Source organism: Sarcophilus harrisii, chromosome 1, assembly GCF_902635505.1.
Source record: "Sarcophilus harrisii chromosome 1, mSarHar1.11, whole genome shotgun sequence".
NCBI lineage: Eukaryota > Metazoa > Chordata > Mammalia > Dasyuromorphia > Dasyuridae > Sarcophilus > Sarcophilus harrisii.
Genome location: NC_045426.1, coordinates 175,748,840 through 175,761,144, shown reverse-complemented (window position 1 = coordinate 175,761,144; position 12,305 = coordinate 175,748,840). Strand labels below are relative to the sequence as shown.

The 12,305-nt window shown below is 30.6% G+C and overlaps 1 protein-coding gene across 2 annotated transcripts in view; it reads left to right on the top strand.

Annotated features, from left to right (window-relative positions):
- EDIL3 (EGF like repeats and discoidin domains 3) overlaps window positions 1–12,305 on the top strand; it is a 651,648-nt gene that overhangs the window by 146,664 nt on the left and 492,679 nt on the right. For both annotated transcript variants that reach the window (XM_031967244.1, XM_031967251.1), the window contains exon 2: window positions 3,497–3,625. In XM_031967244.1, coding sequence (XP_031823104.1) covers window positions 3,497–3,625 — 129 coding nt within the window. The remainder of the gene's footprint in view (window positions 1–3,496; window positions 3,626–12,305) is intronic.

Sequence of the window (12,305 nt, the reverse complement as noted above, 5' to 3'; positions counted from 1 at the left end):
TTCTCACATTAGATTACTTCAGTAGGCTATTCCTTAATTATTCTTATTTAGTGATGGTAGAGATGGTGGTGGTGGTTGTCATTGTAATTGATGTTGGGTGATTTATTCTTACTAGGATGATCTCTTTTGAGTGGTTGGAGTGCCACTGAAGAATACCTGTAGTGTTTTATGACTTGATATAGCTAGAACAATGTTAATTGCAGAAAAGAAAATATGAAGAAACTCATTTATCTAAGGATATCTCTTTTACATTTGGTTGTAGAGCAGAATCATCTATGATAGTGGCAAGCCTCTTTATTGAGCATATGTTTACATTTACTAGCATTGATATTTGATACTGATCATCAGTTAATTAAATCTATCTTTCTAGTTCTATTTATCAAGGAACATTGGATAAATCCTTCTCAGAAGAAAATCTATAAGGCTACATTTAACTGCATGGAGTCATATACACTTTTTCACTAAGCAATCAGCAAATACAATGCAGTGTTATATTCTTTACATTTCTCCATCAGAGATGTGCTCAAAGATGATACACTTAGTAGAAAACCATCTTCAAAATCTTGCTTATTTCCTTCTCAGAGATTCATAAAGGCTATCTTTAAAGAATGTATAAGTCATTCTCATAAAGATTTTCTAAAAATGAGAAAGGAAGCCTATGAGCCAGAAGTTGCTAATGTCTTATTGATCATCTGGGGAGAATAAGGGAGGAATTGGGTGGAATGGGATTCAGTGAAATCATCTATAATCTTTTCAGTTCTTTTGGAATTTCACTCACCTTCAAATCTAGAAAATTGATCACTGAATGCTTTAAAATTGTGCTGCCAATTTCTTCTGTATCTAACAAACTCCTCCATCAGCTCTTTCTGACTTCATCTTCTTAAATAAAACTTCTATTACTGTATACAAGCCATTCAATACTGAGAAATTAGCAAATTAATTGCTACATTAGTAGATGCTTAAGAAATTCTTATTGGATTAAATTGAATTGAATTATTAGGGCTTAAATGCCATTCTTCCATTATCATTAATGATAGGAATAGATCACTGTGGAAATGCTGTCAGCTCATTTTAGATTTTGCATTGATTTTTTAAAAATCTTTTGTGAGTGTCATCTAGATAAAATTGAAATGTTTCAACTTTGATAGATCTAAGCTAAATTTTCTGTACTACCCTTCCCCAACATATTTTCTCCATCTCACTGCCATGCCTCTCACTCTGGTAAATAAATCATGTGTTTTCCTTTATATCAGTTAAACTTCTCTAATAAATGGTTATAAACAGTTTTTTATGTATTTCTCAATTTATGTTGATAGATATATCCCCAATGCATCTGAATTTTTGACATGATAGAATTTAAATTTAGATCGACAGAAAGGACACATTTATATTGTTGAGGTACAACATAGTTTTGGGCAAAATCCCATTGAATATAATAATACTGACACACTTTTCTCAAGTTGTTACATATGTGTGACAGTCATATAACACTCCTAATCTATGCAAATTAATTTGCCATTAAATGATAAGCATAAAAAAAGTTTTTTTTTTTTTTTTTTTTTTTTTTTTTTTTTTTAAGTGAAGCTCAGTGCTTGCCAGTCTGGGTACACACAACTGTGATGTAGGATTATAGATTTATATATCAAAGGTACCTTAGAGATTATCAAATCCAAGAAATTATTTTACAAATAAGCACAGATAATTAAGCAATTTACCCAGTATCATTCAGATAGTAACTATCTAAGGTAAAGCTTAAATACTGTTTTCTTCAGTATTATAAAATTCAAGCCCATTGTTTATTCATTATACCATGCTGTCTCTCGGTATGTAGAAATGCAAATATATAGAGAAGAATTTCACAGTATGGAATGAAAGATGTAAATTACACTTTCTGATCCATTACTTCCAGTGGTAGGAATATACCCCAAAAATATGGTGAGAGAGAGAGAGAGAGAGAGAGAGAGAGAGAGAGAGAGAGAGAGAGAGATCTGTTCAAATATTTTCATAACTGATTCAAATCTCTGCCTTTCTCCTTAATCAAAACATTCCTTTAAAATGACATAATAAAAAATATCAAAGCCAAGTTATTTACCAACCTGATCAAGTAAAGCTACATCTTTAATCTTTTCATACTAGATTGGCAAGACAATTTGATAAATTATATAATATAGAGTTGGAAGACAAATAAGCGGAGTACCAAGCAGATTAAATGTTCTTGGAATATCCTAGGAACAAGTTTCACAACTCTAAGATATATTAACACCATCATGATCAGGAACAAAATTTTCCTTAGAAAAGATGTCTCAGTCTTTCAGATTATCAATGTGCAGCCTATCCCCCATAGTCTTTTGAAATAATGTCAAACTCTGTAAAAGGGCAAAAAAATAGGGGAAGCTTCAAATTCTGATTCCACATTGTAAAACAAATAACAAAACCTAAAAACAAAATAATTGCCCAACAACAAGGGAATGACTAAATAAACTGTGATATATTAAAATAATGTAATTGAAACAATGAGCATAAAGAATATAGAGAAATCTAGAAAGACCTTTATAACACAATGAAAAATGGTAAAAGCAGAACCAGCAAAATTGAGTACATAATAATTAAAATTGTTTTTTCAAGTGAATAATAATGACTACAAAAGAAACACGATGGATATACAGATTGAAAATCTTTAATATTTTATATATTGAAATAAATTAGTTCAAATTGTGTTGGCAAGCAATTTTAACTAAAGTTGATATTATATATAAAACATATAATTATCATAGGAAAACAATGACTAAAATGATTTAATTAAAAAAAAAAGCTAGGTGGCCACACTGGATAGAACACTAAGCTTGAACCCGAGTTCAAATTCATTTATGATCAGTGTTACCCTGGACAAATCACTTAAACCACTATTTCTCTCAGTTCCTCATGTGTAAAATGAGCTGGAGAAGAAAATGGCAAACCAATCTAGCATTTTTGCTAAAAAAAAAAGAACTCTAGAAAGAATAATGAAAAGTAGGACATAACTGAAATGAGTGAACAAAAAAACCAAAAAATACATTTAAAAAACATGATTATGGTCACCAACATAATTTTTCTCACACTATCATACATGATCACTTACTATAAATAATATTCAGTCATGTGAGAACTTGGTGTTTTATGAACCCAGGTTGACAGTAATATTTAATTTAGTTCCCATCTATAACAAACTATTATTTATACTCATTGTCTCCTATTCACTGTTTCTTGTTCACTTCTCAACCCCTTAAAATATGATTTCTGTCATTCTTCCTCATAACTCAATCCAATTATGTCTTTCATCTATATGAATTCATTTCATGGAATCTTTGCTCTGAGAAGTAGCATCAAATTAATCTATAGAAAGTTGCTTGCAAAAAATTGAATAAATAAATAAAATATCTGCCCATTAATAGATAATTCATTGTATGGGATTGATGGGATGGATGAAAAACTCAGTACCTATTCCTTCAATCCACAGGTGATATTTGTGACTCCAATCCATGTGAAAATGGAGGAATCTGTTTGACAGGACTGGCTGATGAATCTTTTTCCTGTGAGTGTCCAGATGGCTTCACAGATCCCAATTGCTCTAGTGTTGTGGAGGTTGGTAAGTGAAAGATTTGAATACTTTATTGGGTATCTGAATATTTTCTTCTTCTTTTTTTAATAGCTTTTTATTTACAAGTTATATGTATGGGTAATTTTACAGCATTGACAATTGCCAAACCTTTTGTTCCAATTTTTCCCCTCCTTCTCCCACCCCCTCCCCTAATGGCAGGATGACCAGTAGATGTTAAATTTATTAAAGTATAAATTAGATACACAATAAGTATACATGATCAAACCGTTATTTTGCTATACAAAAAGAATCAGAGTCTGAAATATTGTACAATTAGCCTGTGAAGGAAACCCTAAATGCAAGCAGGCAAAAATATAGGGATTGGGAATTCAATGTAATGGTTCTTAGTATTCTCCCAGAGTTCTTTCACTGGGTGTAGCTGGTTCAGTTTATTACTGCTCTATTGGAACTGATTTGGTTCATCTCATTGCTGAAGATGGCCAGGTCCATCAGAATTGATCATCATATAGTATTGTTGTTGAAGTAATATTTTCTTTTTTTGATATATACCATGAGTTTGGCTATGACGCAGTGTGCACATTGTATAGGTGTTGGTATATTCTAGCTGTCCTTTTTGTGTTAGTTTTCGACATTTTTTTTTTTTTTATCTCTGAACATTGTATAAGATAAAAATACAACTGCATTGGTAAGCATATAAAAATCAAATATATTATTATTTCAAACATTAACAATTATATACAACTCCAATGAGGGCTATTATAAAAAGAAATTTTTGGTCTCAATGGCACACAATTCCAAAAGTAATTTGGAAGAAATACACATTTTATCTAAATAGACTTGAGAAATCCTATTTAGAATGTCAAAGTGTTTTATGAATAATTCTGTCTAATTCTTTTCTAATAAAATGATAAGGTAAAACTTTTCTATTATAGGAAGTTGGGGGGAGAGTCTTGTTTAAAATTTTACTTTGCAACAAATTTGCATGTTATTAAAATTCCATTCCAATTCAACAAAAATTTGAGTCTCTTTTTCCTCCTATGGAATGATTTAATTACTTGTGAACAAGTAACCTTCATTTGGACACATTATTGTTTTAAATTACTCTCCAACAAGTATTCATCCTTTTAAAATGTCATATTGTAAATGAGCAAAAATCTCCCCTCAGATTATAGGCAGACATATTACCAGCATTGCTAAAACCTCTCTACTCTTCATATCAGTTCTGAGGTGGAACACTTTGTATCTTTAAGATAAACAGATGTTTCAATTTATTGACTTAAAGTTGTGTAAACTACTATAAGATTTTTCAACTTACTTTAAGAAGTTAAGTTTATTGAGAATTATTTTGAAGCAAAGCAAGAGGAGGAGCAAATTTGCATCTTTTAGGGAGGGTAGAAGCACAGAGTTGAGGTCACCATCTTATCAGGAATAAAAGTATTTATTCTCTGTATTTTACTACAGATTGTCAGATTTGATGCTACTTGAATCTTGAACATATTTGACCAAAATATTTAACCAATGCCTTGGTGTTTATCCATTTTTGCTTATGGGATCACTAAGCTCTAGCTGAGTAATAGCACTTTGAATTCAATTCTATGATAACTCATTCTAAGATTTTTGGCAAGCTACTAGAATCTCAGGACTTCTCATTATTTCTTATAGAGGAAGGATGACTATATTCTCTGTGCTCCAATCTTTAACAGAGGGAAGATGACACAATTAAAGTTCAGAGTTTCATTGGAGAAACACATTTTCAGGAGAAATGAATATTTCTGAAACAAATAATGGCAATGCACATTCTTAGCATGAAATGAATGAATAACAGAATGAATGAAAAGACACTAGAAAAGTTTTGAACACTTAGAAAGTGTCAAATACTGTGATAAATTAAAGAGAATCCAAGCAACTATTTATGACCCATTATCTCCAGATTGAAAACAGCTCTAGCTCCTGACAGGATGAAGGTTGCTGCTTGTTTTGTTTCATATCATTATGAAAAAGCCAAAGCCAAACAATTTGTTTTAAAGATTGAGAAATGGCTTTGATTGGGTTGGCATACAAAGGGCATTGGTAGGGGAATATTTGACTTTTGTGTGTTGCTCAGAGGAACAAAAATAAATTTTATTCATTTTATGAGAAAGGATACCATATAACAGAAATCTTTCGTTATCAAGTATACCACATTCTATCAATATAACATGGTGGATCTTTTTTTGTACAAAATTTTAATGCATATTGGTTCATTATTTTAAATTCTCCAGGTCTTTCAGATGTATAGTAATTTAAAATTAAATTATTATTAGGAACAGTGATTTTTATGGAGTGTTCCATGTAGTCCTTGAATCCATATGAATTATCTAATGGATCCTTGAAAAAATGTATTTAATTATCCATCGATTGTCTAGAGGTTGGGGTTCTGTGGAAAATAATGGAACAATATTCATTAACTTTTAAAATGTATCTAAAACAGGTTTAAAAGAGTTTCACATTTCTGTAGCTTTTTGAATTAAATGTCATTTCTCCTGCATTAAAAGAAAATATATCTAGGTATATATAAAAGAATGCATGTGTATACATATATATGTATATGTGCATATATATGTTGAAGTATATACACACATATACACAAGCACATATATACATACGCAGTGAAAATGGGCAATTTCTTTTTTAATTGAAAAGTCCTTGAGAGTATCCCAAGTTCAAATTCAGTTTAATTCAACTACTTGGGTTTAATGTTTAAGAAATTAATTAATAATGAGGAGAAAGCCTATGTCTCATCCTATTTTTAACTTTTATGCTACATAGCATAGTGCTGGAGCACAGACACTAAATGTTTAACCAGTATTTGTGAATCAGTGAAAACACTGGCATTAGAAAATGTTTTAGGACCCTTTACAAAAATAAATAAGCAAACAACAGCAATAAAATCCTTTGAAGTGCATCAAACATTGAATGTGATTAGGACACAAAATATGTGAATCATTAAGTCATTAAAAATCAAAATGTTTTTTCAGCTCTGCGATCAGCTACTTTGCTTGGACTTGTTCGAGTCAGATAATTACTTCCATACCATTAGGTAGATCCCAGTGCAGAGTGCACAGAGGCAAGCTAGGATTTTACATAAACAAGCAACATTTGGTGTTTTGAAGATAAGGTCTTAAAAAAAAAAAGAAAAGAAAAGAACACTCAAACTCTCCTAAAGTCCCAGTGATAGCTGTGTTTTTAGTAATACAGAATCCTCAAAGATGATTGAGAGATCTTTAAGGTCTGATTTAGCTCAGCATTAAAATTCTAAGATTCTATAAAGTTCTAAGGTCCTTTGTTTCCAGGTTAGTTCATTTCTCAAATTCCAAAGGAATGAAAATATCTCTTCCTGCATGTACTAGAGGAAAAAAAATTTTGATCCCAATTTTGAAAATTATTCCTCTCTTATGCATGGGAAGGAAAATGCAGTTAGACATCTAATCTCCTTATTACAGCACATCTGGAAGCAGAACATTTCAAATTCATGCTATTCTTAGTGATAAATCCTCTTCATGCTTTAACCTAAACCTCATTACTTTGCAGTAGCAATACCATGATATTTGAAGGCTACTTCTTTCAAAAGAGATCCTTAACCAATTTTGCCATTTTATTCTTTGCTTATAACATATCAAGTTACAATTAAATCTAAAGCTTTTGGTCTCACTGGTAAACAATACTTCTCTCATCTAATGTCCCTCTGTGTTGAGGGAAGTTTTGGAAAACTCCCCTACCTAAGCTTGTGTCCACTGTAAAAGAGGCAATCTTGATCCCCTCTTACAACACCTCCTCATCTTTCTTTCACTTTTATCTACTTTTATAAAAGTCACCTCTTCCTGCTCTATCCTCCTACAAATGAGACAGGTTATTCATTTTGTGGGAGTTTTTGTTTGTTTTTAATTTATGAAGCTTATTTCTAAAAACTTTTCAATTTCCTACTATCTCAAAGATATTAACAATGTATTTCCCTGGGGAAAAGGACAGTTTCTAATTCTATCTCTTGAAATTTGTAATGTTTAAATCTATTCTTCTTTATTTAGATGTTTATTGAATACAACAGCCAGTGTCTAGAATAACAAATGACTGACCATTGAGTTACTTCTCATTAGAATTTCTTTTTGAATATCAATCAAATCTCCTGATAATAGATCTATAGATTTGGTGATGGGTATTAATATCCAGACTGGAGAAACCAGTGGAAATTTATGAAATTCTAGGTCATGTCTATGTTTGTAGGGATAAATGTGTTTTTGTGTATAAATGTGTATATATTATTATGTATATTATAAAACTTTACTAGACTAATCTAAATATATATGATGTGTATGTATTATATATACATATACACATATATATACATACACATATATATATATGCACACGCCCAATACACAATTATACATATACACATATATAACTTACATTCAATATGAGGCCATTCTTAATCCCTGCAGTTGTTAGTGTCTCCCTTTCAAAATCATCATTTTTTTTGGTATGTATGTATATAAATATATATGTTTATATATATATTTTATATATATATAAACATATATATGTATAAAACATACTCATACATTTGCATGCTATCTCTATTGCTGGAATGTAAGGCTCTTAAAAATAGAGAATTTTTTTTGTCTTTTTACCTGCAGGACCAAAACATTTCCTGAAACATGGTAGATGCCTAAAAAATATTTATTAAGCAATTATGTACTTCTAAAATTGAAACTTAAATATGAGAAAATATTTTAACACTGGAACTACATACAATTTAACTTTATTTTAATTATCAGAGCATAGCGTTCGTGATTAACAAATAAAAATACTGTAATTTACTATGTAGGAATTAGAAATAAGCAACAGAAAGAAATTAAACTATTTGGCCTATCCTTCCAACAAAATCCTTAGATATTAGTAGGTGAAAGTTAAAAAAAAAAACCTATCAAGAGATCAGCACTATTGGAAATATTCAAAATGTGTATATTTGCTGATGGAAGATTGCTGATATCATTGTATAAAAAATAAATACATTGATATATTTGATAACTATTTCCTTTTATTTCTTTCCTATTGTTCATGTTAGTATAGGGTTTGAAAATTTTCTGAACTCCCTCCCCTATCTTAACATACAACTGGCATTTAGTATTACTAATTTGAATCCCATTTTACAGATAAAGATCAAAGTTTCAGAGAAATGAATTGACATGCAGGATAAAAAAGAATGTAACATGAAGTATTGACATCTTATTCTCATTACAAAGACAGCAATAATAATTATGTCACAAAATTTGTAATTCTTTGACATTTTCAATTGACTTTTATATTATTTATCCCATTTCATCCTCGTAATAACCCTGTAAAATATGTATTATAATTATCTCCCTTTAACCAAGGGAGAAAAATGAGACAATCTAAATCACTTTCTTAGTATTATAAAACTAGAATCCAAGATAGAATTCAAATCCAGCTATTCTTCAAAGCAAATCTAGAATTTTATCCTCTATGTTTTATTTCCTTTATTTTTATATCCTTTTAAAAAGATACCCCAAACCTAGGTAAAAACAATAATATTGGTCTGGACCTTTTATTTCATTAGTATGGAGACTGCTTGGTCAGGAATTTTCTAAAGTAATATAGATAGACAATTCTTCGACCCTTTTCTAATGTGATGTGGCAGATAAAGTGTAAGACATATAATTAGGAGACTTGAATTCAAATTCTACCTCAGATTCTTGTGAATGCAAAGTCTGTTTAAATATCCTGTGCTTCAGTATTATTTTTCCAATATGCAGATAATAATAGCAACTTACTTCATATAATCAAATGAGTTAACATATATAAATTACTTTTCAAGCCTTAAAGTGCTATGTAAATGTTATATAACTATCATCAACATCACCATAATCTTGTTTTTATTGTTTTTCTTCTTCTTCACCTAGGGAAACAAGAGAATAATAAATTGCTCTAAATCAAGCTGAAAATATGTTTCACAAACCAGACTTCAACCTAGTCTTCCTATTGTGAATTCTCCTATTTTCTATGCCATACTCCTTTCCAATAATGTAGTAAAAAAAAAATAAATAACTTCCTTTCTAATGCCAATTTAAGATTTCATTAGTCTAATGCAGTCCAATGATTTTAAATTGTTTTAGGGATTTTCCTCTTTTTATTTTAACAGAGAAAAATAAAAACAGCCCTTTCAAGTATTCTTGACCTACAAATATTTTCTTATATTATGTTTTTATATTGTATTATTTCACAGACAATTCCCACAATGTCTTTGACTTTTTGAAGATTATCAGTATCAGTATTCCAAGTATTGTAGCATAGCTTGACTATATGTCTTAAAGACCCACTGCTAGTGGTCATACAAGTGTCAGAATGGTAAAGAATTTGAATAGATCTCTTGGGCTATGTGAAGCTATTTTTGGATGACTGAACTCTGGATTCCAAATGAGAAGATTCTGCAAATTTCACTTAGGTTGTCAGCATAGTGAAGGAAATTATAAGAAGGAGGTGTCAGGTCTCTTTAATATTGACTCTTTAATATTGAATAATAAAAAGAGAAGAGTTGCAGATTGAGTCAAGTTTTCCCTGACATTATCTTAATGAGAGCTAGTTTATAGTAGACAAAGTGGTTGATCCAAAGATGTTTAGCCAGAGGTGATTACTGAGAAATTTCCAAGTTGCCTTGAGTCACAAAGATGAAGTATCATCAATGACACTATTCATTATTTATTGATTTGTTTCATTTTACTTTTTAATTGTACTTAGAGAAAACTCAGCTAATGTTTATTCAGGAAAAGTGAAGTGGATGATGAAATGGCATCTAAATAAGTAAAGAGATTTTAAAACAATATTTGTTTTCTGAATGTTTTAGATTAAAAGATTTTTAATTGTTTTATGCTATTTCTCTCTCTCTCTCTCTCTCTCTCTCTCTCTCTCTCGTTTTTTTTTTTTTTTTTTTTTACCTTCAATTGCCTTTGGATATAATTCTTTTTTTTTTTTATTTAATAGCCTTTTATTTACAGGTTATATGTATGGGTAACTTTACAGCATTAACAATTGCCAAGCCTCTTGTTCCAATTTTTCACCTTTTACTCCCCACCCTCTCCCCCAGATGGCAGGATGATCAGTAGATGTTAAATATATTAAAATATAAATTAGATACACAATAAGTATACATGACCAAACTGTTATTTTGCTGTACAAAAAGAATCAGACTCTGAAATATTGTACAATTAGCTTGTGAAGGAAATAAAAAATGCAGGTGGGCATAAATATAGGGATTGGGAATTCAATGTAATGGTTTTTAATCATCTCCCAGAGTTCTTTCTCTGGGTGTAGCTGGTTCAGTTCATTACTGCTCCATTGGAAATGATTTGGTTGATCTCATTGCTGAGGATGGCCAGGTCCATCAGAACTGGTCATCATATAGTATTGTTGTTGAAGTATATAATGATCTCCTGGTCCTGCTCATTTCACTCAGCATCAGTTCGTGTAAGTCTCTCCAGGCCTTTCTAAAATCATCCTGTTGGTCATTTCTTACAGAATAATAATATTCCATAATATTCATATACCACAATTTATTCAGCCATTCTCCAACTGATGGGCATCCATTCAGTTTCTAGATTCTAGCCACTACAAAAAGGGCTGCCACAAACATTCCTGCACATACAGGTCCCTTTCCCTTCTTTATGATCTCTTTGGGATATAAGCCCAGTAGTAACACTGCTGGGTCAAAGGGTATGCACAGTTTGATAACTTTTTGAGCATAGTTCCAAACTACTCTCCAGAATGGTTGGATTCGTTCACAACTCCACCAACAATATGCTATTTCTCTAAATTTATTTGAGGGAACCCAATAGCATAAGAATTCTAATAACGAAATGATTTTTAATGAATTTACATGTGTTTTCTATGTGTATATGAAATAGAGGCTGATATCATGAGTGTGTATGTCTGTGTGTATTTATGTGAGCATAAGGGACAGAGAGATATACAAACAGAAAGAGAAGAAAGAGAGAGGAGAGAGGGAGACAAAAATTAACAAAGAAAGCAGAGACACAAAGACAGAAAGAGAATAGTAAGACACAAAGAGAAAGAGAAATAGGCAGAGATTGAAGACAGAGAAGAGAAAAGAGAAAGACAAAGAATGAGAAAGGAGAGATTTTTAAATTATATTTAATTGAGTAATGCTTCTTCTTTATTATAAGTGAAGAGCAATGGAAAACTGATCCAGCAAATGATTCTTTAAAACAAACTACTTAAAATAAAAGGATAGTTGTATTTTTAATATTAATTAGGTATAAAATGCCAAATAAGAAAATATAAATTTGATTTATATAATTAGCTATGAAATTGAATTTAAAACAAAGTACAATGATGATTTAAAAAATTTTAGTCAATTTAATTCAATACTACAAACATGAATTTAAGAGCAACCATGTACAAAGCACTACATAAAGGTCTAGGGATACATTAGCAAAACTAAACAGGATTCTCTGCCTTCTAGAACTATATATTATGATGAGGAATCCAATACGTAAAGAGATAAGTGAATACCAGATATTTTGAGGAGGGAAAGAAGATCAGTGGGATCAGAAACAATTTTCCTAATAAGCTGGTATATGAGTTAAATCCAGAGGCAGCAAAGGATTGTAAAAATACAAATTTAAATATATAT